This window comes from Perognathus longimembris, chromosome 20 (assembly GCF_023159225.1).
Source record: "Perognathus longimembris pacificus isolate PPM17 chromosome 20, ASM2315922v1, whole genome shotgun sequence".
NCBI lineage: Eukaryota > Metazoa > Chordata > Mammalia > Rodentia > Heteromyidae > Perognathus > Perognathus longimembris.
Window position 1 is genome coordinate 16,156,872 of NC_063180.1, and position 27,663 is coordinate 16,184,534.

The 27,663-nt window shown below is 46.4% G+C and overlaps 1 protein-coding gene and 1 non-coding gene across 2 annotated transcripts; both read left to right on the forward strand.

Annotated features, from left to right (window-relative positions):
- Positions 1-102: 102 nt before the first annotated feature.
- On the forward strand, positions 103-27,527 carry Uba2 (ubiquitin like modifier activating enzyme 2). Its single transcript, XM_048329765.1, has 17 exons — positions 103-302; positions 3,415-3,498; positions 4,589-4,659; positions 7,710-7,774; positions 8,642-8,742; positions 10,108-10,229; positions 12,205-12,272; positions 13,460-13,581; positions 15,692-15,791; positions 16,212-16,378; positions 17,740-17,833; positions 17,925-18,037; positions 19,133-19,288; positions 20,666-20,762; positions 22,945-23,050; positions 24,415-24,551; positions 26,742-27,527. The coding sequence occupies exons 1-17, from the start codon at positions 162-164 to the stop codon at positions 26,918-26,920; spliced, it is 1,923 nt and encodes a 640-aa protein (XP_048185722.1). The 5' UTR covers positions 103-161; the 3' UTR covers positions 26,921-27,527.
- On the forward strand, positions 25,610-25,744 carry LOC125339153. The gene has a single exon (XR_007208441.1). It is a non-coding gene; the product is annotated as a small nucleolar RNA SNORA40 (small nucleolar RNA).
- Positions 27,528-27,663: the final 136 nt, after the last annotated feature.

Below are 27,663 nucleotides of genomic sequence, written 5' to 3' on the forward strand. Positions count from 1 at the left end.
GCGGCCCCGCCCACTCGCCCGCCCGACTTCCGCCGGCCGGTGGCCGCAGTGCGCAGGACCGGAAGCCGCTTCGCCCTTCCCCCACCAGCTTCCGGCGGCGGCGGCGGCGGCCGCTGCGTTCTCCCGCCTCCGCCTCCGTCGCGGCTCGTGGACGTCCCGCCATGGCCCTGTCGTCGCGGGGGTTGTCCCGGGAGCTGGCCGAGGCGGTAGCCGGGGGCCGTGTGTTGGTGGTGGGCGCCGGCGGCATCGGCTGCGAGCTCCTCAAGAACCTGGTGCTCACTGGCTTCTCCCACATCGATCTGGTGAGGGGCCCCGGCGCGCGCGGGCTGAATGGCGGGCGGGCGGCGGGCGGCGGGGGGGCGGGGGGGCGGGGGCCCAGAGCCGAGGGCTTTGGGAGGTGGGGACGGCCCTTTGGGGCCCCGGGATCCAGGCGGGTCCCAGCAAAGAGAGCGGTTTGTTGGGCGTGGGGGAGCGGGGTGGGTCCCCGCCACGCCGGGGCCTAGTCCGAGCGCCCCCCACCACACACACACTTCGGGCCGAACGCCCCCCCACACCCCCCCATCTCCCGCCTTGGTGGACTGCGCCCGCCGGACGGATGCAACTCGGGGCACTTTTCATTTGGACACAGCCCCGCAAGCCTCCACAGCCGTCTGTCACGGGAGTCCAGCCCTTCGAGGAATTAATCACAGGTTTCCCTTCTCCACCTCCCCCCTAAACTCCAAAATGCCGACACCCCCTCTCCCCTCGTCCCCAATTGAGCCGTGAGACACTTGGAACTGTGAACGCAGCTACGTTAACTCATTGAAATTTTGCCCATGTTGGGTTTTATTTTTAACTGAGGTGCTGTGGGGTGCAGTAAACTTACTCTGGGTTCAAGACACAAGTGGCTAGAGGCCCTTGGGACTCGGTGCCCCTCTCCTTTGCGTGTACCTCCTGTACACTCATCCTTTATTAAGAGATGGTAGCATTTTTGATGGGCAAGGGTGGAGGCCAGCGTGGGCTATGTAGGGGACTCATGCACACCGAATGAAAGCAGCCTGAAGAGACAAAAGTAGGATGCTCATTTAGCCTCATTATGCAATCACAGGATGCTACTTGTAATTTTAACTCAAGTTGGTTGCGGGGGGGGGGGGGGGGGTTCCGCCCGTCGTGGGGCTTGAACTCAGGGCCTGGGGTCTGTCCTGGGGCTTGGATTCGGCCTGAGCACTGTCCCTGGCTTCTTTTTGCTCAAGGCTAGCACTCTACCACTTGAGCCACAGCGCCACTTCTGGCCATTTTCTATATATGTGGTGCTGAGGAATCAAACCTAGGGCTTCATGTATGGGAAGCAAGCACTCTTGCCACTAGGCCATATTCCCAGCCCTTTTATTAGGTTTTTATAGTTCTCATTAAATAGGTCCATCACGTCTTTGGTTAGGTTGATCCCTAGGTACTTTATTCTTTTTTTGGCTACTGTAAAAGGAATTATTTCCATAATTTCCTTTTCCGTTTGTACATTGCTGGTGTACAGAAAAGCTGCTGACTTTTGTGGATTGATTTTGTAGCCTGCTACTTTGCCAAAATGGTTTATTAGGTGTAGGAGTTTGGGGACTGAGTTTTTTGGGTCCTTCAGATATAAGATCATGTCATCTGCGAATAGGGATAGCTTGATTTCTTCCTTGCCGATGTGGATCCCTTTGATGTCCTCCTCTTGTCTTATTGCTATGGCTAGGGATTCCAGCACTATATTGAAAAGAAGTGGGGAGAGTGGGCATCCTTGTCTTGTTCCTGAGTTTAGGGGGAATGATTTTAGTTTCTCCCCATTAAATACGATGTTAGCAGCTCACACTCTTGATAGTTGTGCATGGCCTCCAGCCCCACTCTGGGGGAAGGGCTACCATGTGAGCCAGAGTTCCAGCTGCGATGGGGCACAGTCACGGGGATGAGAGGTGGGGCCCATAAGCTCTGCCCTTGGCAATTAGACTCCGCCCCTGGCTACCTGAGGGGCAGGCGGAGCACCTCCCACCTTAGTTCTGGTGCCATTTTCCTTCCTCTTTGGGAACTTGGCCTTGCCGGTCCTGCTGGCAATAAACTCTTTTGCTCTAGGTGACTTTCTCTATGGTCTGTGGTTCTTCAGGGACAATTTTCCTTTCAGAGACTTATTACATGGTTTCTTGGGGTTTGGCAGGTCAAGCCTATAATCCTGGAAACCTGTCCCACAGAGTAAGACTCCTGCCTCAAAAAAAAGCAGAAGAAAATTTAAAAAATTGTTCATTTACAAATGATAAATAGAGATTGATTATGACTTGAAGGTTTTTGGTTTTTTGCCAGTCCTGGAGCTTCAGCTCAGCCTGGACACTGTCCCTGAGCTTCTTTTGCTGAAGGCTAGCACTCTACCACTTGAGCCACAGTGCTACTTCCAGGTGTTTCTGTTTATGCTTTTCTGTTTATACTGAGGAATTGAACCCAGGGCCTCATATATGCTAGGCAAGCACTCTGCTACTAAGTGGCAATCCATACCCTGATTTGAAGATTTGGGGGGAGGGGTTGTGGGGCTTGAACCTATGATTTGTCCCTGAGATCTTTTGCTCAAGTGATTTACCGCTTTGAACCACATCTTCATTTTCGACTTTTCAGTGGTTAATGGGAGATAAAGGTCTCAAGGGACTTTTCTGCTTGAACTGGCTTTGAACTTCGATCCCCAGATCTCAACCTCCTGAGTAGCTAGGCATGAGCCACTGGTACCCTGTAAAGATTTTTATTCATTATAACTATTAGAAAGTTTTGCAATTAGGACATCTTATTGTATGCTTCTTGAAATGGACCGGAAATGCCTTTTTTTTTCCTCTTAATTTTAAGTAGCAGTTAAGTGAAACATGACATTTTTTTAATCCATGATGTAATCAATTTCCTTTAAAGGTTGTCAAGTAATTGTAGATAAGTTGTATAAGTAGAAGAAAACTTGAATTAAAAGAAGGCATCAAAAATTTAGTAAAGGGCTGGGAATTTGACCTAGTGGTAGAGTGTTTGCCTAGCATTTATGAAGCCCTGGGTTCAATTCCCCAGTACCACATACACAGAAAAAGCTAGAGGTGGCGCTGTGGCTCAAGTAATAGAGTGCTAGCCTTGAGCAAAAGAAGCTCAGGGATAGTGCCCAGGCCCTGAATTCAAGTCTCTGGACTGGCAAAAAAAAAAATCTAGTTCATCTTAGTTCTAGGTTCTGGACAAGAGGGAAGGTGGGAGCAAAATGAGGGAGAAGTTAACAAGTTTGACAAGAAAGGTACTCACTTCTTTACGTATGAAACAAATCCCAGTATACATCACCTTAACAAAATTAAATTTAAAAAAAAATGTTCTAGGTTCTTGATGCTGAGAACCGGGGCATTCAAACATCCCAGATAATTTGTGATGTATGTGGGGTTTATGCATTTGTAGATTGATCTGGATACAATCGATGTCAGCAACCTCAACCGGCAGTTTTTGTTTCAAAAGAGACATGTCGGGAGATCAAAAGCACAGGTAACTTTCTTATGCATTTCTATAATTTTTGGATGCTTTTTCATTTATGATATGTGATGAGTTCCTGTAGGAGGGAGAAAAATGGGTGAAGCTATTAGCTCTTTAGCTAAGGAATTGTTGAAAAGAAAAGGATATGTCAAGAAAGAGACAAGAGAGTCTTTTGTTTTTGTTCTACAAAGGAATTGGAAATCCTTTTCCTAATCCTGTAATGGGGTGATTGTCTTATCCCTTTTATATTTAAATTTTTATTTTTTTCAGTTCATTATGAGACTTGAACTCTGGGCCTGGTCAGTGTCCCTGAGCTTTTCTGTTCAAAACTAGAACTCTACCACTTTGAGCCACAGCTCTGCTTCTGGTTTACTAGTGGTTAACTGGAGAGAAGAGTCCCATGAACTTTCCTGGAACTGTGATCCTCAGATCTCAGCCTCCTGAATAACTAAGATTGTAGGCATGAGCCACCAGCACTTGACAAAATTTACTTATGCTTATACTTTGCCTGTGCCTGGTGATTTTCCTACAGCTTACAGGTTCGCTTCAGCGTAAAGGAGGTACAACGTTGAGTATTGGTAATTTGGGAGCTTAAAAGAGTTCTTTTCCCTTGTGACTGACTTTCAGTTATTTTTCCTCATTTTTAGTATTGGACTCCCTTCTCCAGTCTTTCTCTTGTGACAGCTTCTACTTCTTTCTGTCACCATAGTTTATATATGGATATTTACTCAATAGCTTTTTTCCTCAGGCTCTTAAATGAATGGCTATTGCACTTGATTATTGCATTTAATTTTATTCAATTTTTAATTACTATTTTTTTTCATGTGTGGTGTGGTGCTATGGATTGATCTTACCACTGAGTTACAGCCCAACCCCCAGTTTGTGTTTTTGCATTCATTTAGAAGAGTTTGTGGTGGGTGTAGGGTGAGCTCCAATTATTTTATAGATAGGTAGCTTAATCTTAATGGAATTGGATCACATTTTGATACATTTTAGTGTTAAAGATAATTAACATTATTGTGTAAATAACAAGATTTGTGTCAGCCAGATTTCAAGTTCAGACAGAAATGCCATAGTAATTTGTTGTTGTTTCTTTTTCCAGGTTGCCAAAGAAAGTGTACTTCAGTTTTACCCGAAAGCCAATATTGTAGCTTACCACGACAGCATCATGAAGTACGCTCTAATTAATTAAATAATACTGTAAAATTCTCCCTGTCCTGGTGCTTGAACACCCCTGGGCCTGTCTCTGAGCTTCTTTTGCTCAGCATTTGAGCTGCCTTTTTTTTTTTCCTTTTGCCAATTCTGAGGCTTGAACTCAAGGCCTGAGCACTGTCCATGGCTTTTTTTTTTCCCTCAAGGCTAGCACTCTACCACTTGAGCCACAGCACCACTTGCAGCTTTTTCTATATATGTGGTACAGAGGAATCGAACCCAGGGCTTCATGTATGCGAGGCAAGCACTCTACCACTAGGCCATATTCCCAGCCCTTGAGCTTCATTTCCTCTGATACTTGAGCCACCACAGCATCACTTACAGCATTTTCTGATTAGTTTATTGGAGATAAGAGTACCATGGGCCAACCACCTAGTGATTCACACCTGTAATTCTAACTACTCAGGAGGCTGATATCTGAAGATCATAGTTCATAGCCAACCAAGTCAGAAAAATCTGTGAATCTCTTATTGGCAATGAACCACCAGAAAACTAAGGTGGCACTTAGCTCAAAGTGGTAGGGCTTTGAGTGCAAAAGCTCAAGGACAACACCAGGCCCTGAGTTCAACCTTCACAACCAACAACAGAAAAATTCTCACAGACTTTCCTGCCCTGGCTGGCATCACAGTGCGATCCTCAGATCTCAGCCTCCTTAGTATCTAGGATTACAGCCATGAACCACCAGCACCTGCTCTCTGCTTTGAATTTTTTTTTTTTGGGGGGGGGGGGCCAGTCCTGGGCCTTGGACTCAGGGCCTGAGCACTGTCCCTGGCTTCTTCCCGCTCAAGGCTAGCACTCTGCCACTTGAGCCACAGCGCCGCTTCTGGCCGTTTTCTGTATATGTGGTGCTGGGGAATCGAACCTAGGGCCTCGTGTATCCGAGGCAGGCACTCTTGCCACTAGGCTATATCCCCAGCCACTCTGCTTTGAATTTTTAATAAAATGTTTTAAAGTGTAAGGTATTTATTAGACCTAAAAATCACTACTTTTTGGGGGGAGGGAGGTTGTGGGGCTTGAACTCAGCGTGGGGCACTGTCTCGAGCTCTTCAGCTCAAGGCTAGCACTCTAATACTTGCTGGATTGCAACTCTTTTGGTTTTTCTGGTAGTTGATGGGAGATAAAAGTCTCATAGACTTTCCTGCAGGAGCTGGCTTTGGATGGTGATCCTCAGATCTCATCCTTCTGAGTAGCTTAGGATTACAGGCATGTGTCCAGTTTTCATTCTGCATGTTTTAAGATGACTCCTTTAGAATAATTTAAATGAGGTTGTTTTTGCACATGTAAATTAACTGATATTCTTTCTAGAATTGTGAAGAGGTGTTTTTACTTTCTTTTTTGCCAGTCCTGGGGCTTGAACTCAGGGCCCAAGTACTGTCCCTGGCTTCTCTTTGCTCAAGGCCAGCACTCTACCACTTGAGCCACAGCGCTACTTCAGGCTTTTTCTGTTTATGTGGTGCTGAGGAATCGAACCCAGAGAGCTTCATGTATACTTGGCAAGCACTAGGGAAGCACTGTATACGAGGCAAGCACTGTGCCATATTCCCAGCCCCTGTTTTTATATTTTTTTTATAATTTATTTATTAATTAAACAAATTTTTTGACAAGGTTTTGTGCAAAAAGGGTACAGTTACCTAGTAGGGCAGTGTGCACGTTCATATAAGACTACTGTTGACATATTGTCTAATGTTGACATTACATTTAAAGCCCTAGGCGAATTTTCTTGGGCGTAGGCCACGTGGCTACTGTATATGTTCTTGGTACATTGTGTATTGTATATATATCTACCTGACCTAGGGAAGGGAAAGAAAAACAGGGTGTAAGATATCACAAGAAATGTTTTTATATTCTTAGTAGTTATTTAGAAACTTATAAAGGACCTTTGACTGTTGTTTTAAGATCTTTTGTTTGTTTTTTTGCCAGTCCTGGGGCATGGACTCAAGGCATGAGTACTGTCCCTGGCTTTTTTTTTTTTTTTCTCAAGGCTAGCACTCTACCACTTGAGCTCCAGTGTCACTTCTGGCTTTTTCTGTTTATGTGGTGCTGAGGAATCGAACCCAGGGCTTCATGCATGCAAGGCAGGGACTCTACCGTCACATTCCCAGCCCAAGTTGTAAAATATTCTTTGTGTATAATGATTCAGACTTTGTGAAAACACATTTTGTCTTACTGACTCCAGCATTTGTTTTTCTCAGTTTAGAAGGTTCCTTTCTAAAATAATCTGATTATTAGGATTCTGACATCTGAAACATAAAGCTGGGAACTATCATGGAGAAGGAATTTTGCTATTATATAAATACCTTTAGAAAAGAAAAGTAATTGCATAATTTTGGAGATGTCGGGGAAAAGAAACTGGGCATAAGTTATTGTGTGTGTGTGTGAATTAAACCTAGGGCCTTAGGCATGCCAAGCAAGATCCTCCCCTCCCCATCCCCTAGTATCCTTCATGTACAGTTATCTAGCTCACAAGGAAATAGTGCCCCAGATAGCCCTTATTTGAAGTACTCAAATTACCTTAAATTTTCTCAGACCATTTGGATGTCCGGCTAATGTTTCCTCTCTGAATATGTTCTCTGTAGACCTGCCGATATCCCTCTGACCGTCTAGCTTTGTTGCTTTCCCAGGGCTGCTAAATGTGGAGACCCCAGGGGCCTGATCCCTGCCTGCTCCTGACCACGTGAGGCGAAGCCACAGGCCAGGCAGACCCTGGGAACAAGTTCTCTGTGTGTTCCCAGGCACTGGCAGCCCTGAGGAGGGAGGTCTGGTGGGACTAGTGAGGTCATGCCATCTTTCTGCCAGTTTAATATCCTCGCTATGTGCCCTGGGTTGCTGGCCAGAAAGTATTGGAATTTGAGGGAAATGGTTTCTTAAACTTTTTTTTTAATGTTTGGAAAACAGACCTTACTTAACATTACTTTGTTACCGGTACTACTTTGTTAATCTTTTCAGTATTATTATATTGTGAAGGTGTTGGGTATGGCCAATTTGGATAACCATTTTGTTTGTCTTTGTAGCCCTGACTATAACGTGGAGTTTTTTCGGCAGTTTATATTGGTTATGAATGCACTAGATAACAGAGGTAAGCTTACTAATACTTATAACCTCTCAGTATTTCCCTTTCATATCAAAGCTGTGAAGAAATTTGGTACTAAAGTATTCCCTTAGGAGTTAGAATTAAAAAGTCCTGAAATGACCAAGGTGGTGTTTAAAGCTGGCCAGTTGATTGCAGTTTTGTCTAGAGCTGACATATTTGTTTCAACTTCTTGGGGCATCTGTGGGGGGAAATGTGGCTTTCTGTAGAGACCTAAGAAATACAGATTCCAAGTCTTACCTAAGACAAATCAAAACAGTGAATGGGCCTGAACTCCCTTTTTTTTTTTTTTCAAACTCCTCTAAGGAGTCTAAAGTACAGTTAGTATTGAAAACCTGGTGGGGGGCTGGGAATTTGGCTTATCGCGGGAGTGCTTGCCTAGAAGTATCTAGTATACTAAGAATGAATTTTATTAAGCACATACATACATTGGTCCATTTAAGATGGTGTTTTAATTAGGTATCAATGTGTGTCTAAAATGTGGGGTTGCAGGTGACAGTGGCTCATCCCTGTAATCTTAGCTACTCAAGAGGCTAAGATCTGAGGAATGGTTCAGAGATAGCCCTGGCAGGAAACTCCATGAGATTCTCTAATCAGCAAAAAGCCAAAAGTGCAGCTGTAGTCAAGGATAGAGCACTAACCTTAAGTGGAAGAGTCAAGTTAGAGCATGAGACCTTGAGTTCCAGCCCCAGTACCAGTACCCAAAAAAAGGGGGGAAAGAAAGCCCATTGTGACTAGGTATGTAGCTCAGTAGTTGAGCATTTGCTTAGCGTCTTCAAGGCCCAGGTTCTATCCGTGGCACAGCAAACCATAAAACAGTACCTAATGCTAACTGGTTATTTGTTTGTTTTGTAGCTGCCCGTAACCATGTTAACAGGATGTGTCTGGCAGCTGATGTTCCTCTAATTGAAAGTGGAACTGCCGGTTATCTTGGTCAAGTAACTACTATCAAAAAGGTGAAGAAAATAAAATGTTTTTACTTTCCAAATCGTTATTTGAGACCTCAGGGAGGAAGAAATTTCCAGATTGATACACGAAGCCCTGGATTCAATCTCTAGTATCCCCAAAAGAAAACTAAGGATGTTCTAAAAGCACTGCCAAAGAGACTATACGGAGAGAGGTCTTTTGTCTCTCCACCACTTTTGTTTCAGTTACTTTGTGTACTAAAATTATTTTACCAGTAGGCATAATAAGCTTGCCATTAAGAATTGTTAGCCATGGCGCTGCCTGGAATCAAGCTGTAGATGATAAGATAAAGCAGGCTTCTAGAAGTAACTATCTCAACTATAGAGTAGGTACTTAGTAATCTCCAACACCAAATCAGTAAGTTCTCTTTCCTTGGAAGGAACATGAATGTATAGATTTATAAAGAACTTTGAAAACTTCATTTGAGATACCTAAAACATTTAACTTAACTTAAACTAAAAATAGAGCATATTACCTGTGTACTCATAACCAAGTGTTATAAAATCACTTGCAGTTCTTTTAAGAAATAAAACATTGGTAAATACATTTGAAGAACTCTTGCAGGTTTGGGAAGCATGAAAAGAAACTGAATGGTATGTTTAATTTGTTGGAATTTACCCAATTAAAAGTTGTAACTAGGACTGGGAATGTGGCTTAGTGGTAGGTAGACTGCTTGCCTAGCATGCATGAAGCCCTGAGTTTGATTCCACAGTACCACATAAACAGAAAAGGCCTGAAGTGGCGCTGTGGCTCAAGTGCTGTAGAGCTATCCTGAGGAAAAACAGCTTAGGGACAGTCCCAGGCCCTGAGTTCAAGCCCCAGGACTGGAAAAAAAAAAAAAAAAAAGGTGTGGGTCAAGCTAGGTTGTGGTACACGCCTGTAATCCCAGCACGGGGAGGGTGATGCAGGTTGATTTCAGAACACACACACACACACACACACACACACACACACACACGCGGAAAAATAACCAGCAGGGATTGATAATGGCTGAGGTTTTCCCCTGTGTCTAAAAATAACATGCGATTTTAAGGATGCTAGGCAAGCACTCTACCACTAAGCCACCTTCCCAGCTCCAATAAAGATCCCTCCACCCCACAGTTCTGGGGCTTGAACTCAGAGCCTAGGGACTGTCCCTAGCTTCTTTTTGCTCAAGGCTAGCGCTTTACCACTTTAGCCACAGTGCCACTTCTGGCCTTTTTATAAGTCCCTAGGTTCATAAAATTCTCACAAACACACAAAACTTGATTGGAATATCGATGAAGAAATAAAGTATTTGCAATTTTGTGACCTTACAAAATGTTGAAATACTAGCATCTTGGAATAAATATTGTTTTCGTGTCCTGACTTTGCAGGGTGTCACTGAGTGTTATGAGTGTCATCCTAAGCCGACCCAGAGAACCTTCCCTGGCTGCACGATCCGGAACACACCCTCAGAGCCCATCCACTGCATTGTCTGGGCAAAGTATTTATTCAAGTAAGGCTGTTGTGATGAAGGGAAATGAGGTCATTTTTACTGAAATATCAGAGGCTGAACTTATGTTTAAATATGGTGAAGGGACACCAGTTCCTTTTTTGTTAGGTTTCTGGGCTTAAATTAAGTTCAGACAACATTCACTGCATGCCTTGGAAGCTTACTCTCATATTGGAGACAGACATAACTAAAATGTGTGTGTGTTGTGTGTAAGACATTCTTATAAACAGCCTATTTTTAAAAACCACCATGGGCCCCATGCTGATGTCTCATGCCTGTAATCCTAGCTACTCAGGAGGTTTTGATAGGAGGATTGCAGTTTAAAGCCAGCCTGGGCAGAAGAGCTGACAAAACTTACTATCTCCAAAAAGCCAGAAGTGGAGCTGGTTTCAAGTGGTAGAGTACTAGTCTTGAACAAAAAAATGCTCAGGGACAGCACCCAGGCCCTGAGTATTTTGTGGAGCTTGAGGTGTAACTCAGTGGCAGAGCATTTGCCTCGATTGCTCATGGCCTCTAGGCCAAGTCCTCAGCATCAAAAATCATGAAAGGGGGGCTGGGGATATGGCCTAGTGGCAAGAGAGCTTGCCTAGTATACATGATGCCCTGGGTTTGATTCCCCAGCTGTGGCTCAAGTGGCAGAGTGCTAGCCTTGAGCAAAAGGAGGCCAGGGACAGTGCTCAGGCCCTGAGTCCAAGGCCCAGGACTGGCAAAAAAAAAAAAATGACCCTAAGTATTCATCCTCAGAAAGAATTGAGAATTTGCCTAGCTTATTGAAATAGAAGAGAGGATATTGTTGAAAAAAAAAAAAAAGAGTTTCAGGCTGGGAATATGGCCTAGTGGCAAGCATGCTTGCCTTGTATGCATGAAGCCCTAGGTTCGATTCTTCAGCACCACATATATAGAAAAAGCCAGAAGAGTGCTAGCCTTAAGCAAAAAGAAGCCAAAGACAGTGCTCAGATCCTGAGTTCAAGGACCAGGACTGGCCAAAAAAAAAAAAACCATGAAAGGAAAAGCATGTGAGTTTATAGAAAACTTTAGCCTGAAACTTGAAGCCAAGGGAAGGAAAGCTGCAGATATATATGGTGAATAAATGCACCATGAAAAAGGGAGGATGAGGTTGAACTAAGAGCAGGAAAGGCTGGCACATGAGGTATCAAGTGAGAGATGTAAAAACTGAAAGGAGGACATTTAGCGATGGCTCAGGTGGTAGGTTATCATCATAGAAAACCTGAGTTCAAACTCTGGTGCTAAAAACCTGAAAAAGGGCTGGGGATATGGCCTAGTGGCAACAGTGCTCGCCTCGTATACATGACGTCCTGGGTTCAATTCCCCACCACCACGTATACAGAAAATGGCCAGAAGTGGCACTGTGGCTCAAGTGGCAGAGTGCTAGTCTTGAGCAAAAAAGCTAGGGACAGTGCTCAGGCCCTGAGTCCAAAGCCCAGGACTGGCAAAAAAAAAAACCTGAACACAATTTTTGCACAATGAGGTTGGCCAGAAGATCATGCCAGTACATTAGAACTTTTGATGGAGCCAGGTGCTGGTGGCTCATGTCTGCAATCCTAGCTCATCAGAGGGCTGAGAGCAAGTGAACAAGTGCAAGAGACTCCTATCTCCAGAATAGTTAGCAAAAGTCTGGGTGGAAGCATGGCTCAACTAAGCAGGTCAGTGGCCCAGTTCAAGGCCTTGAGTAAAGAGTCATCGTCCCTCCCCCCACCCATGTATCCCCCCCACCAAAAAAAAAACAAAAAACTGATAGTAGATGTAGGTAGTTGATGCAGATCTACTTGTGTTGTGGTCAATCTAACATGCCATTCACACCCATGGCTTTAGTACTCCAGTTTCTAAAGTAGAATGTGTCATTTTTCCCTCTTAATTACTGCTAGATATTTGAAATATCCCAAAAAGGGACCAGCACCTATTTCCTCATAGTTGTCTGAAGAAATGCCTTTTACTTAAATATTCTCTGTACTTACAGCCAATTGTTTGGAGAAGAAGACGCTGATCAAGAAGTGTCACCTGACAGAGCTGACCCTGAAGCTGCCTGTAAGTAAACTTACTTGTCCTCTAGACTACTTCGGTTTGGTTTTTCTTTTTTCGGTCGTGGGGCTTGAACTCAGCCTGGGCGCTGTCCCTGAGCTCTTCAACTCAGGGCTAGCATTCTACCACTTGAGCCACAGCACCACTTTTGGTTTTCTGGTGGCTAATTGGGGAGAAGAGTCTCTTGGGCTTTTCTGCCCAGGCTGGCTTTGAACCACAATCTTCAGATCTCAGCCTCCTGAGTAGCTAGGGTGACAGTTGTGAGCCACTGGCACCCACCTGGTTGGTTTTTCTTTTCATGGACTGGGCTTGAACTGAAGGCAGTGCACTTGCTAACTCGCTGCTCTATCTACCATCTTGAGCCATACCTATGACCTGACCTGATGCTTTTTATTAGAAATTGTTACCATTATTTTGCTCATTTACTACTGGTAGTTTGCTCTATGTTCTAGATTACTTTTCATGTTTTCCAAAAGAGTGGTTCTGTTTGGGAGCAATGGTTCTTTTTTTTTTTTTTTTTTGCCAGTCCTAGGCCGTGAACTCAGGGCCTGAGCACTGTCCCTGGCTTCTTTTTTGCTCAAGGCTAGCACTCTGCCTCTTGAGCCACAGCACCACCTCTGGCCATTTTCTGTATATGTGGTGCTGAGGAATCAAACCCAGGGCCTCATGTATACGAGGCAAGCACTCTTGCCACTAGGCCATACTCCCAGCCCCAAGAGTGGTTCTGTTTTACAAGTAAGAAAATCACGATGAATCAGAGTTTCAGAGTTTCACAGATAGAATCAGAGCTGAGAGCTGGTTTTTGCATCTCTTGGCAAGACGGTGCTTTGAGCTGCTGCTCTTGTACCCTCAGAGCCTCAGGCAGAAAAAGATGACAACAGGCATGTGTGTGCTCGCTCTCTCACGCCAGTCCTAGGGCCTGGCTCATGTCTAGCACTCTGCTACTTGAGGTATAGCGCCACTTCTAGCTTTTTCTGAGTAGTTTATTAGAGATAAGACTCAAGGACATTCCTGCCCCCACTAGCTTCAAACCCTCAGCCTCACAGGCATGAGCCAGCCCCTGCTAGCTTACTCTTTCCCTTTGTCTTTCATCGCGGAAAGTGTGACATGTACATAGCTATCAGGAGTGATTCCTCCTGCAAGTCAGCCAGAGCTCCATTCTACATAGAAAATAAATGTTGTTAATTTTGCAGGGGAACCTGCAGAAGCCGAAGCCAGAGCCCGCGCCTCCAATGAGGATGGTGACATTAAGCGCATCTCCACTAAGGAATGGGCCAAGTCCACTGGATATGATCCCGTGAAACTGTTCACCAAGGTTGGATTCCCCCTCCCCACTTCCTAGATCAAATGGAAGAACCTGCACATGCGAGGCGAGCACTCTGCTACTGCCCTTCCTAAAACCCAGCCAGATGATAGGACACAAAATTGAATGAAGGGTCTTTGTAGGTTGGTGCTAGTGACATCCCCCAGAGTGACACATGTAGTCAGGTACAGATGCCTGGGGATTTGAGCACCTCTGTCAGCTTTCCTTCCTTCACATGGAACCACTTTTGCTTCCTGCTATTCTCCCCTTCGCTTCTTCTCCCTATACACATCTTCCTGTTTGAATTTGATTGGCATTGCCCTTGATTTCTAAACCTCCTGAGTTGCTCTCTATCACTATACATTATTATTATTCTCTGCTGGATATTTCTAGAGACATAGGCAACTCTGCTGACTCTTTTAAGTTACTGTCATCTGAAATCTTATCACATATTTTTATGTGATAATAGCTTAATCAACATACTTATTTGTGTTTATAGAGATTTCTGGTGTGTTTTTGCTAATTTTTTTTTGAAGGGTAAAGCACATTTCAAATAGTTTACATAGTTCAAAACTCAGTAACAGGGGCTGGGGATATGGCCTAGTGGCAAGAGTGCTTGCCTCGTATACTTGAAGCCCTGGGTTTGATTCCCCAGCACCACATATACAGAAAATGGCCAGAAGTGGCGCTGTGACTCAAGTGGCAGAGTGCTAGCCTTGAGCAAAAAGAAGCCAGGGACAGTGCTCAGGCCCTGAGTCCAAGGCCCAGGACTGGCAAAAACAAACAAACAAAAAAACTCAATAACAGGGGCTGGGAATATGGCCTAGTGGCAAGAGTGCTTGCCTCCTATACATGAGGCCCTGGGTTCAATTCCTCAGCACCACATGGATAGAAAATGGCCCGAAGTGGCACTGTGGCTCAAGTGGTAGAGTGCTAGCCTTGAGCAAAAAGAAGCCAGGACTGGCAAAAATAAAAACAAAAAAACTCAGAACACTGAAGAAATGGCACATGATTAAGATGCGTGTCTGCTTTTCTGGCCTGTAACCACAAACCTTGAGCTACTGCTCTGTAGTACTGCTTGGGTTAGTGATTGTATTCAGTTCGCGGAGATTTGGAATGTTTGGTGAACCTCCTAATTTATGTCGTTCTGCATCATAATGAGCTGTGGAGTTGGAGGGCGTGGCTAGGTAATTCAGGCCAAATCAATAGTTCAAAGGTTCCTTACCCTGCTTTCTCTAGGGTACTTCTGGTCATGGGTTTTGAACTCCGGTCCTTTGAGCCACAGATCCATTTCCGGTTTGTAGGTGGTTGATTGGAGTTAAGAATCTGATGGACTTTCTTGGCCAGGCTAGCATTGAACCATGGTCCTCAGATCTCAGCCTCCTGAGTAACTAGGATTGCAAGCCTGAGCCACTGGCACCTGGACACTTCTGCATTAAGAATTGCCAGGCACCGATGGGCTCACTCACGCCTGTCATCCTAGCTACTCAGGTGGCTGTGATCAGAGGATTGTGGTTTGAAGCCAGCCCAGGCAGAGAAGTCCATGAGACTCCTGTCTCCAATAAACTACTCAGAGAAAGTGGGAAGTGGGGCTGTGGCTCAGGGATAGCTCTTAAGCTGTGAGTTCAAGCCCCAGGAGGAGCTTGACTGTTACTTGACTGGCTTTTGAAGTGTCCATATGAGATTTCATAGTGTAATATTTATTATGTTAGTTTTATTTTTTTATTATATATTATATATATGTTTTTTTAGACGGGCTTGAACTCTGGCCTTGAACACTGTCCCTGAGTTCTTCAGTTTAATAAGGCTTGCGCTTTACCACTTGAGCCACAGCGCCACTTCTAGTTTTCTGGTGGTTCATTGGAGATAAGAGTCTCATGGATTTTCCTGCCTGGGCTGGCTTTGGCTACGGATCCTCAGATCTTAGCCTCCTCAGTAGCTAGGATTACAGGCATGAGCCACCTTCGCCTGACACAAATCAGTTTACATTTCTTCAGGGCCTCATGTATATGAGGCAAGCACTCTACCACTAGGCCATATTCCCAGCCCTCACAATCAGTTTAATTTTAAACTTTTTTTTTTTTGAGCTTGTGAGGTTTTTGAGATCTCTTCTCTCTTAAAGCTTTTTAAGGATGATATCCGGTATCTGTTGTCAATGGATAAGCTTTGGCGGAAGAGGAAACCTCCGGTTCCATTGGACTGGGTGGAAGTACAAAGTCAAGGTAAGGAGTGTATTTTAGTCCTTGACATCAAAGCTGGACATTCCCTCGCCTAAAGTCTTCTAGAGCAGAAGAGCTAAGTACATTGGAACTGAAAAGGTCAGAGACTGGAGATGCCCCTTTGGAGCAGTTCCCAGCTTGCTGGGCAGGTGGGAACCAGTGGGTACTTCCTGGACACTAGCTGTGCTGAGTCTTGATTTTCAGCATCCTGCTAATATTTACCCTGAGCTCCCAGCAGCCTCATGGGGCTCTGCATCTTCTCATCTCAAGCTGAACCCTTTCTTCCACACGTCACATTATTTCAATAATACTGCTTGCATGTATTTTTCTTACTGGCCAATGATTTGAGTTTATTTATTAAATTGAATGCAGCTGAGTTATGTGTAGTGTTGAAATTCCTTTTTTTTCTTAATTTAATTTTAGGAGAAGAAACTCATGCCTCAGATCAACAGAATGAACCCCAGTTAGGTTTGAAAGACCAGCAAGTTCTAGATGTAAAGAGCTATGCAAGTCTTTTCTCCAAGAGCATTGAGACCTTGAGAGTGCATTTAGCAGAAAAGGGGGACGGAGCCGAGCTCATATGGGATAAGGTTTGTTTTGAAATATTTGCCAGTTACTTAGGTGTTTAGTATATCAGTTATCCACACTTGAGTTTAGCAGTAACCTGAAACTTCCTTTTGTATTCTAGTATTGTAGATACAGTTTTTGTTGACTAGGAGTTTTGAAAGTGGATTGTTTCAACTGACATAGAAAAATACTTGAAGCCCTCTTAAAGACACAGTGGTATTAATGGGACATCAAAACCATTTGAAGATAATAGCTCATGGGACCTGACTGCACCTTCAACATAACAAAATTGTCTTTGCCTTTCTCCCTGTATGTGTTGGGGATCAATGCAAGTCTTGCACTCAACCACTGAGCCACACCCCAGCCTGTGGTTGTTTTGGGGTTTTTGTTCTGGTGCCAGTCCTGTGGCTTGAACTTGGGGCCTGGGCACTGTCCCTTGTGGGCGCGCTCTCTCTCTCTCTCTCTCTCTCTCCTCTCTCTCTACTTCCCCTCGCTTGGGGGGGAAGGGGCTTGTCCGCCCCTTCCTGGGTGGTCCATTATCGCTCACGAGGGAGCAATGGCCACAGGTAGCCTCAGTGGCATGTGGTCGCAGGGTGCCCCAAAACCGCCAAGAACAACACAGATGCGTGGGCCCCTGGAAAAAACCTCTAGGGCTTCTGTTTATTCAAATGAGGAGCCTCCCAGATACACCCCAAAGGCAGGCACAAGAGAGGGGCCCCTGATTGGTCCCAAGGAGCTGTCCCTCAAGTGATGTCAGGAGACTTCCTTTGTTGGCAGAGGTCCAGCCCCCTATGGATGGGCCCCTGGGGTACCCCTCCGCCATAGCACACATGCTAGCCCCAGGGACAGGGGCTTCTCTTCCTGTTAAAGACAGGAAGGGGAGGGACAGGCCGAGGTCAGCTGTGGCCCCTTAAAGGTGCAGCTGACCCCAACAGTCCCTGAGCTTTTTTTGCACAAGGCTAGCACTACCACTTGAGTCACAGCGCCACTTCCAGCTTTTTTAATAGCTTAGTAGAGTTTCATACCCTTACCCTAGATGGCTTCGATGTAATCCTCAGATCTCAAACTCCTGAGTAACTAGGACTACAGGATTAAGCTATCAGCACCCAACAAGGAAAAATAATACTGGACGATGCTCTACAGTTAGATGTGTTTTGAGTTCTTTTAAGTTCTTGTTAAGAGCATATTTCTGACCTGAGAAGCTAATGAGCCCTGTCCCCTATATGTCTACCACCAGGCTACTTGCTGTAAGTAGGCCTTCCTTGAGCAGCTTCTCCTCGAGACCCGATGATCTGCCCCGACTGCCCGCAGTGTTGTGATCATGTGAAAGTGGGAGGCTGAGTGACTTTGTGGGCAGCTGCCTAACTGCTTCCCGTTCTTGCAGGATGACCCATCTGCCATGGATTTTGTCACCTCAGCAGCAAACCTCCGCATGCATATTTTCAGCATGAATATGAAGAGCAGATTTGATATAAAATGTAAGTCTTGAACTTCATTCGTATATTCAAACCTATAGCACTGTTTTTCTCAACAGCTAAATATATTCTCTTTTCCCTACGCCACCTCTAGCAATGGCTGGAAACATTATTCCTGCCATCGCTACTACTAATGCAGTCATTGCTGGATTGATAGTGTTGGAAGGATTGAAGATTTTATCCGGAAAAATAGACCAGTGTAGAACCGTAAGTATCCTTATGAATTTATAAGAAGCACATTGCCAGGCACTGGTGGCCTACTCCTTGTGATTGATCCTAACTAATCAGGAGGCTAAGATCTGAGGATTCTTTCTCAAAGCCAGCCTGGCCAAGAATGTCCCTGAGACTTTTTATCTCCAGTGAACCATCAAAAAGCCAGAAGTTCACCTGTGGCTCAAAATGGATAGAGTGTTATCCTTGAGAACAAGCTCAAGGACAGCAAACAGGCCTGATAGCAAGCTTTAGAACTGACCAGAAATACATTTAAAAATAAAAAGCACATTCTGTGGATTTTTTTCTAGTTAAAAGTTAGAAATGGAAAAACAAAGTTCCACTTTTCTTGTGTGATTAAGAAAGCACATTATCAGGTAGGGTCTCACCCTTTGGGATGGGAGGTGTCTAGTGCCTACTTCAGCCTACTTTGTTCTATCTACTACTTGCACATTTCTGGAGCTGACCACTTGGGCTTCCACACCTAGTGTCCATGTGTGATCTTTTTTATGTGTTTCTGGATTATCTCCCCCCCCCCTTTTTTTTTTTTTGCTGGTTTGGTAAACAATTTGCTGAACTCTTTAACAAGATTAAACACAAATAGAGAAAATGCCAGGAAACCACAGAATGTTGAGATACAGTTTTCATTTTGTGTCTCCAGTGTAACAGGTCCTATAGATTTCTCTAAGCTTAAAGAAATAAACGTCGGTAAGTCTACCCAGACAGTAAGACCCCATACAGCTTATGCCTACAAAGCGTACTGGTCAGCTGAGAGCCATCCATGCTCTCTCTGCCCCCCCCCCCCCCCCCAAGCCAATGAATATCAGTTACCACATATCAGTTACAAATATCAGTTACCACAAAAGCTTGGGTGGCGGACATCTATGAGAGCATTTTCATTAATTGTCAAAGTAAGTATTGGTCTTTCAGAGAGGTTGGCCAGATGTTGAGCGTGAATATGGGTAGGCCCCACTAGAAGGGACTATTGGTGTCACTTTTACATGGGTATATGTATACAACAAGATTTCTGATTAGTGTCTTGTGATGATAAACTGTAATTCTCATTTGTTTTTTTCTTTTTTCTACCTCAAGATTTTTTTGAATAAGCAGCCAAACCCAAGGAAGAAGCTCCTGGTGCCTTGTGCGCTGGACCCACCCAACCCCAATTGCTACGTGTGTGCCAGCAAGCCAGAGGTGACGGTGCGCCTCAATGTCCATAAAGTGACCGTGCTCACCTTGCAGGACAAGGTGCGTGCAGGGTCGTTGTAGCTGCTCATGGGGCCTACTCTGATTTCCCCAGTCACTTAGCTCTAGGTGCGCCTTCTTCCTGGCTTGTCATTGCTTCTTGAACGTGTGCTTTGTGCCTGAGGAAGATAAGAAGGTGTGTGTGACTGGAAGAGGTTCCGTGGGTGTCGGGGTGATGCTGTGCCCTGGCACAGGCTCTGCTCTTGTTTCCCAGGTAGGGGGTCAATTGTGTAGTTTTGACGCATACTGGACGTCCTTGACTGACCCTGCTGGACAGTGCGCACGCACCCTCTGAGTGGCAATGTTTCCTTACTAGTAGAGGGCGAGTATAATTGGGAGCTTTGCATTAAAAGCCATGGGCAACTTGGAGTGTTCTGGGAGCTCATGACAGTAGACAGTGCTTTCTCCCCCCAAATTGGGACTATTGGCAGGCATTTGGAAGACGGTACGTAGGTCTTAAAGGTGAGCTGGTTTTTACTGATTTAATCTATGACAGAAACACATGCATACCTGGCTTCCCCTGCCAATCGCTCTCCGCGGAAATGGTGGAACCTAACTCCATTCTTTTTTATCTAATTTCTTCTTCTAATGAACATAAGATGTAGCTTTGAGTGGTGTTTTCTGTTTTGTTTTTTAATTGTAAAGGTGGTGTACAGAGGCATTATGGTTACATAGGTTAGGTATTGAGTGCATTTCTTATTGAAGTGTCACCTCCCTCATTTTCTCCCAGTGAGGTGGCATTTTGTTGCTCCTGTGTTTACTAGCTGGGAAGCTTGTCACTTCCCAATTTCCTGGTCACTGGGATTATTCCTCTGCCTCTGTTTGGTGCAGGTCTCCTGAGGTGTGGGGCGTGAGCGCCCGGGTAGTGGTGAATGGCTTCCTCCAGAACTGTCTGCTTGGGCACAGGGACCCCACTCAGAGCTTAGTCACAGGAGCAGCAGCGCGTGGGTACCCCATTCACTCTCCCTCCTCAGAAGCGGGCCTGTGGCGAGATCTTGCATTGTTTTGAGGAGCGAGTGGGAGTTGGCAGAACTGACAGATAATGTGCCTGGGATTTACAGACAGACAACACTGGGGACACGGAGGTGACTGATCTGAGCTCCCAGTTGGCGCAGACTGAAAGGAAGTGGTCGAATGTGTGGCCCTATTTTGATTCTGTAGGGAAAACAAGAGCCACCAAGGACTACTCAATTCTGTTTGATCCGATTTGCCTCTGTGGTCAAGTGTGAGGATGAAAGGTGAAATTTCCCTCACAGTCTTGAAGAATAACTCAGTTCCTTTCCTTGAACAATGGGGAAAAATGTAACCTTTCCAGAAAAGAATTTCAGAGTTTCCACATGGACTTTAGCTATATTCTGTGATTTTTTTTTCCCCTTGTAGATAGTGAAAGAAAAATTTGCTATGGTGGCACCAGATGTCCAAATTGAAGATGGCAAGGGAACAATCTTGATATCTTCAGAAGAAGGGGAGACTGAAGGTACCGTGGCCTTCATTTACCCTCTTGACTCGGGCAGCATGTGGGTCTGTGTGTCCATTGGCTATGTGTGGCTCAATGACACAGTGATGGGTTGGCATTTGATCTCAGTTGTCCTGTGCCTGGGTTACAATGTCTTACTACACGTATCCAAAATTGAGACCTCTGTACAGTCAGTGTCCCTAGGACTATTTCTCCTTATACTAGTGTGCAGGTGCTAGCCATGGAACAGGATATGGACTTGGCCATATCCAGAGAAAGCCCTGGTCCAGGCTGGGCATGTGATGTGGCTCAGTGGTGGAATGCTTGCCCAATGTTCCTGAAGCCCTGGGTTCGATTCCTCAATACCACATAAACAGAAAAACCCAGAAGTGATGCTATGGTTCAAGTGGTAGAGTGCTAGCCTTAAGCAAAAGAAGCTCAGGGATGATGCCCAGTTCAAGCTCCAGGACTGGACCCCCCAAAAAAGGGAAAGGCCTCATCTGTTCGCACATCCTGAGGGTTGAGTTACTGGGACACCACTGTTGACACCACAGTTCACCTGTTTTCTTAGCAGGTGAAGGGTGGTCCATGTCTCCAACAGTGGCCAGTTCCTCCCTAAGAGCACCGTGACACCTATGTCCAAATCTGGCTTTCTGATCTTTTTTTAGAAAGTTCAAACAGGCCAACCTCCCAAAGTTAACCTCCATTCCCAAAGTTCATTCCCCTTGCCATATAAACATTCAAACAGGTGATCCTTTTGTGAGCACGTTTGTTAGAAGCCTCTGTTGAAGTTTCCCTATCCCCTAAAGATGATCTACTCAGTCTGCTTGGATTGTTGTCCCCATAGCAAGGGCCAGTGGCTCATACCTGTCATCCTAGCTACTAAGGAGACAGATATCTGAGGACCACAATTTGTTTTTGTTTTTGTTTTTTTTGGCCAGTCCTGGGCCTTGGACTCAGGGCCTGAGCACTGTCCCTGGCTTCTTCCCGCTCAAGGCTAGCACTCTGCCACTTGAGCCACAGCGCCACTTCTGGCCGTTTTCTGTATATGTGGTGCTGGGGAATCGAACCTAGGGCCTCGTGTATCCGAGGCAGGCACTCTTGCCACTAGGCTATATCCCCAGCCCCTGAGGACCACAATTTGATGCCAGCCTGAGCAGGAAAGTCCATGAGACTTTTGTCTCCAACGAATCTCTAGAAAACTGGAAGTGAAGCGGTGGCCTTGAGCAAAAGAGCTCTGGGACATGACTGCCCCCCCAAAAAAGTTACTCCAGTGCGCCTGAGTTGGGCTCTTGGCATCCAGGTTTTGCCAGTGTGCCATTCCTTGTGCAGGTTGGAGGGCCAACTTCTCCCATATGCCGACTTGCCCCATGTGCTCAGTGGTCTTTTATCCACTATACTTCCCCGGATCCTGATGGGGGTTCAAAGGTTGGACGTTTGTGTCTTTGCCTCTCCGTCCCTCTCTGCCCTGGGAATCAGACCGCTCACCAGCCAGGCACTCTTCCACCACCGAGCAGCAGCCCCAGCCCAGCCCCTGCTGAATCCCAGACATGGTGGCAGGACTTGTGTGTCACAGGTGGTAGTGGTTGGGAATACTAGGTCATGCGTAACTGCAAGTCATGTATTGACTGGATGCTAGTTTATTTTAGGAGATTGGTGAATATTCAGGCCCTGTTTAGCCAGCTGCCTTGACCCCAGAGCAAAATGGTAAGGGTTTGTCTGTGATAAGCTCACCCCCTTCATTTTCATCAGCTCTTTTAAAATTTAGCATAAAAATGGAAACTGATCCAGAATCTCTTGGGCTCCCATGAGGCCATCCACGAGATACCTGAGGCTTCAACTAGAGTTGATGTGCTCACCATTCTGGAAGCCGGAGGTCAGCTTTCTCCTGAGGCCTCTTTGTGGTCCTGCTGTATCACATGCCTGGCCATCCCTGTGGGGACACATCCCCCCAGGACAGCAGCCCCCGTGACTCTTGGGTGTCCAGTTGGGTGACAGCCCTCCCTTACAGACTCGTTTTTACTCACCCCCTTAGGAAGTGAGTCTCCAAATAAGCACATCTCGCCAACCAGGGCTTTGGGGTTCAAAACAAGAATTTTGGGAGACACAATTGAGCCCTAACAGCTGCTTAACTTTTTTAAAATGTCTACAACCCGACTATGAACACATAACTGAAATATTCTTGTTCTTTCTGCATTTCTAGCTAATAACCATAAAAAGCTGTCCGAATTTGGAATTAGAAATGGCAGCCGCCTTCAAGCAGATGACTTCCTCCAGGACTACACGTTGTTCATCAACGTCCTGCACAGGTGGGGGCTGTGGCTTGCACTCTGAGCACATAGTAAGGAAGGGCGGGGGCCATTTTCCTCCCCTCCTCGCCACCATTGATGGGAAACTGCACTGGGTTCCTTTAAGGTAGACCTAGAGGCGGGGCCCAGGACAGAGTCACACCTGACCACATAGACCACAGGATAGTCTCTCGCGCACGCGCGCATACACACATGACTACATAGACCACAGAATAGTCACGCACATGCACATACACCCAACCACATAGACACAGGACATGCACAGACTACATAGACCACAGAATAGTCATATGCACACACCCAACTACATGTACCACAGAATAGTCGCGCACGCACACAAGACACTGGATAGAAAGGTTCTTTGCCTGGTGCTACAAAATGCCGGTATGGGCCCTGGTGTGTCGTGTTCCTGGCTAGGTGGCCCATGTGTGGTCAATCAGGGAGCACTCCATCTAGTTGGTTTGTAAAAGGCAGAAAGTGACAGGTGGTGTGTGGGGCACACATACCCGATGCCTTGCATCATTAAGAGGCGGTTCTAGCTGGCCCTGCCTTCCAGCCCTGGGACCACGTGTAGCCAAGATGGCACCTGGTGGTGAACCCGAAGGCGGTCCACGTAGATGTAGGCCGCCCCTTAGGGAGGTCCCTTGGAGCTCCACCCTGATGGGGACAGCTCAGGCATCAAATCACAGTCCCTACGTAGGTGCACGTACCCCTCCCCTTCCGCTGCCCTCCGACCCCTTTAAAAGAACAGCTCATTGTTGCCATTAAACGACTCTTAGCGCTGACTGGCTCCCGGACTGTCTGTGTGTCTTCCGTCAAGAGGGGGCTGGGTGGCAGTCTTGTCAGCCCCCTATATTCTCTTCCTGGACCCGTCCGCGTGGGACGTGCTATCCCGTCTCTCCTGCAGGACAGGAGAGCGTGGGAGGCTAAAAACCCCCAGCAGTGGTGGACGAGGGTTCAGATCGCAAGGCTGGGACATGGAGGGTGGTCAGGCGGAAGAAGGGACTCGCATCACACACAGTACAGAAGGTGTGTTAGGGTGCTTTTTAGCTTCCCGGGAGCAGCTCCTCTTAAGACATGTGCCTGTTTTGTTTGGCTTTGATGTGTATTCTTGGGTACTCATGTCCAGAAGCCACGTCCTTTGCCCTAGAGCACCAGACCTCTGGGCACTTGAGGTGTTGGTGCACAGTGCGGGGTGTGTCGGCCCAGGCTGAAGAGGTCACGGTTGAGACACACACATAGTGCACACTTGGGGCACTGGGTGTCCCTGTATGAATTAGACCTTTGAATTGTCACTACCATCATTGTGTGCATGCACCATGTTGTCGGAGCAGATCCTAGTTTACAGTGTGGCTCTCTTGCAGCGAAGACCTAGGAAAGGATGTCGACTTCGAAGTTGTAGGTGATGCCCCAGAAAAAGTGGGCCCCAAGCCAGCTGAAGATGCTGCCAAGAGCATCACCAACGGCAGCGATGACGGTGCCCAGCCCTCTACCTCCACAGGTGAGCCATGGCCTCGACCTGTACCTTGCGGAAAGCATGCAAGTCCCGAGACACTCGAGGGGCCACGGAGTCCACGCTGACTTTGTGAAGGATGGCCTTGACATTTTACACGGGGGAGATGCCTTTCTGTATCCCTTCTTCTCTCCATCTGCAAATGGCCTGTGCGTGATTTCCGCATGTGAGGTGCCGCATGTGTGCCTCTGCCTGTCGTGCACGGGCGTCACGGAGACTGGCACAGGCGTATTAGCACCCTGTCATGGAGATGTCGCTTTTCTCTCCGCACTCCCATCAGCCCTTTGACTCCCATGCACCTGCCCCTCCCACCCCCGCCCACACTCCTCGAAACACATTTGTTCCTGGTGTTACATGACCATCTTGGGAGTGCTGGAAATGAGCAGGTTGGCCCTCCTTTAAACAAGCCATCGCTCTCCTGTAAGAAAGTTGTTCAGATGCCCGGCACACCTGGGCTCACACCTACAGTCCTAGCTGCACAGGAAGCTAAGGTAGGAGACTCGCAGGTTCTGTGTGAAGCCAGCCCAGGCAGGAAAGTCCTTGAGACTCACCTAAGTTTCTGAGAAGTCACATTACTGCTCCCCTAATGACAGAGGTTTCTGGGGTGATAGCAATAAGGTAGGCAACTTTGCTTTTTTTGGTTGAGGCAAGTGGGGAGATGAGAACTGCCCTTGCTATCAGGTTAAGAGTGCAAAACTGGGGCTGGGGATATGGCCTAGTGGCAAGAGTGCCTGCCTCATATACATGAGGTCCTGGGTTCGATTCCCCAGCACCACATATACAGAAAATGGCCAGAAGGGGCTGGGAATATGGCCTAGTGGCAAGAGTGCTTGCCTCCTACACATGAAGCTCTCGGTTCGATTCCCCAGCACCACATATATGGAAAACGGCCAGAAGGGGCGCTGTGGCTCAGGTGGCAGGGTGCTAGCCTTGAGCGGGAAGAAGCCAGGGACGGTGCTCAGGCCCTGAGTCCAAGGCCCAGGACTAGCCAAAAAAAAAAAAGAAGGAAAAAGAACTATGCAGTACAAGTCTGCTACAAATTTTGGAGCACTTGTGTGTGTGCCTTTGTTTAGTTGTGTAACAAAGCCTTACAGACAGGTGCAAACAGTAAATCCTCTTTTAAAGGCAACCCAGAACTCATTGTTGAATATGAGATTTTGGTACATCTAAGAAGGAATGTGATTCCTACAACAGTTGGCAATGTGGGGGTTTGTTAACTCACACAGATTGGCTCTGAATAAAGTTGATATAAAAGCTAAAAAGAAAGAAAGAAAATGGCCAGAAGTGGCGCTGTGGCTCAGGTGGCAGAGTGCTAGCCTTGAGCAAAAAGAAGCCAGGGACAGTGCTCAGGCCCAGAGTCCAAGCCTCAGGACTGGCCAAAAAAAAAAAAAAAAAGAGTGCAAAACTGGGGCTGGGAATATGGCCTAGTGGCAAAAGTGCTTGCTTCCTATACATGAAACCCTCCCTGGGATTGATTCCCCAGCACTACATATATAGAAAACAGCCAGAAGTGGTGCTGTGGCTCAAGTGGCAGAGTGCTAGCCTTGAGCAAAAAGAAGCCAGGGACAGTGCTCAGGCCCTGAGTCCAAGGCCCAGGACTGGGGAAAAAAAGAGTGTAAAGCTTGGGGCTCTCCAACCTGAACCCTGTCTTCATCGTCTGCTCCTGTGGGACTTGGGAAGTCGGTCCCTGTGCCTCCATTTCTCTTTCGGGGCAATGGTAATGTCGTCGTCTTCATAGGGTTGTTGTGATGGTTAGTGAGCTATTGTGTGCACAGTGTTCGGCTTGGCTTGTTGCTATTGGCCCTGTGACTGCACGACCACAGCAGTGGGGTGCCGCCTGCCTATCTCCCGAAGCACCTTGGTACCTCTTACAACTGCTCCTTGTTGAGAGATGGCAGCAGTGATTGCCTGAGGTGCAGTCCCCACTCACCCTCCCCCCATCCCCTACTGCTACCGAGCCACACACCAACCTTTCACTGGTTACTTAAGAGGTCAGAGGCTCCCGAGATTGACTTGTCCCAGCCGGCTTCCCTGAGTCCTCAGGTCTGAGGCTCCTTGACTAGCTGGCTTGGCAGGTGGAGGCAGCAGCACTCAGCACAGCTAGCCAAGGATCCCACGCGGTGCTGGTGGTCCCTAATAACACTCTTCACCATTTCCCCCTTTTTATTGTGCCATAAGCACAAGAGCAAGATGACGTGCTCATCGTTGATTCCGATGAGGAAGGCCCTTCTAATAACACCGGTCTCGGAGAGGAGGAGAGGACACGCAAGCGGAAGTTGACTGAGGAGAACATCTGTTCCAAGAGGTCACGGGTGGAGACGGCGGAAGAGCTAGATGACGTCATCGCCTTAGACTGAGCCATTTGCCTTCCTAATTCATCTGGGCAGAGCCAGGTGGGTCGCTTCGTCCTCTGTTCCAAAGGGGAAACATCAACTCGCAGCAGGGGTCTGCTCCCTTTGAAAGCCTTTGTTTTTGCTAGAACTTTAGAAACCTTGCAGTATGCTCTATGGAAAGTAGGAATATAGTTTCAAAATCCTTGAAACAACCACACAGTGCATGTCGCCTTTGTACTGTAAATACCCTTAGGTATCATGTAACAGGTTAAAAATATTGTGGCTTAGTCAAGTTGATACCTGGTTATAAATATTATGCTTTTATTTTTGGCTAGAAGAAGAGTTATTTTTAGCCTAGATATGTGATCATTTTCATACTCTTAAACTGATACAGATTCGGGAGAAGTATCATTGAGACTTGTTTTTAAATGTTAACTGGCACTATGTATATTGGTGTAAAACAACGTTCATTTGCCCAGATTTTCAGTTTGTACTGCCTGGTATGTCTGCAAGGAGCCAGTTTTGTGTATCGTTAACAGTTTCAGGTTATTTATATTTGATGTTTTGTAAAACTCAAATAACAAATATTCTGTACTTATGGACCAAATAAATGGCATCTGCGTACTTGTTACCCGCGCCTGCTCGCTCCCGTTTTTGCGCCTTGCCGGGCACACGCACCTGTCTGAGTGAGGACAGGGCTGTGACTCCTGTTCTCCCCGCCTCCGCCCCCACAAGACCGAGGGTTTGATCACCAGCACCAGAGAAAC

Bases quoted from the DNA above. Each gene is read 5' to 3' on its own strand.
- Uba2 (XM_048329765.1), top strand. From the start codon at position 162: ATGGCCCTGTCGTCGCGGGGGTTGTCCCGGGAGCTGGCCGAGGCGGTA. The intron at 20,763-22,944 runs GTACCGTGGCCT...CTGCATTTCTAG, and splicing joins AGAAGAAGGGGAGACTGAAG to CTAATAACCATAAAAAGCTG. The intron at 24,552-26,741 runs GTGAGCCATGGC...TTGTGCCATAAG, and splicing joins CCAGCCCTCTACCTCCACAG to CACAAGAGCAAGATGACGTG.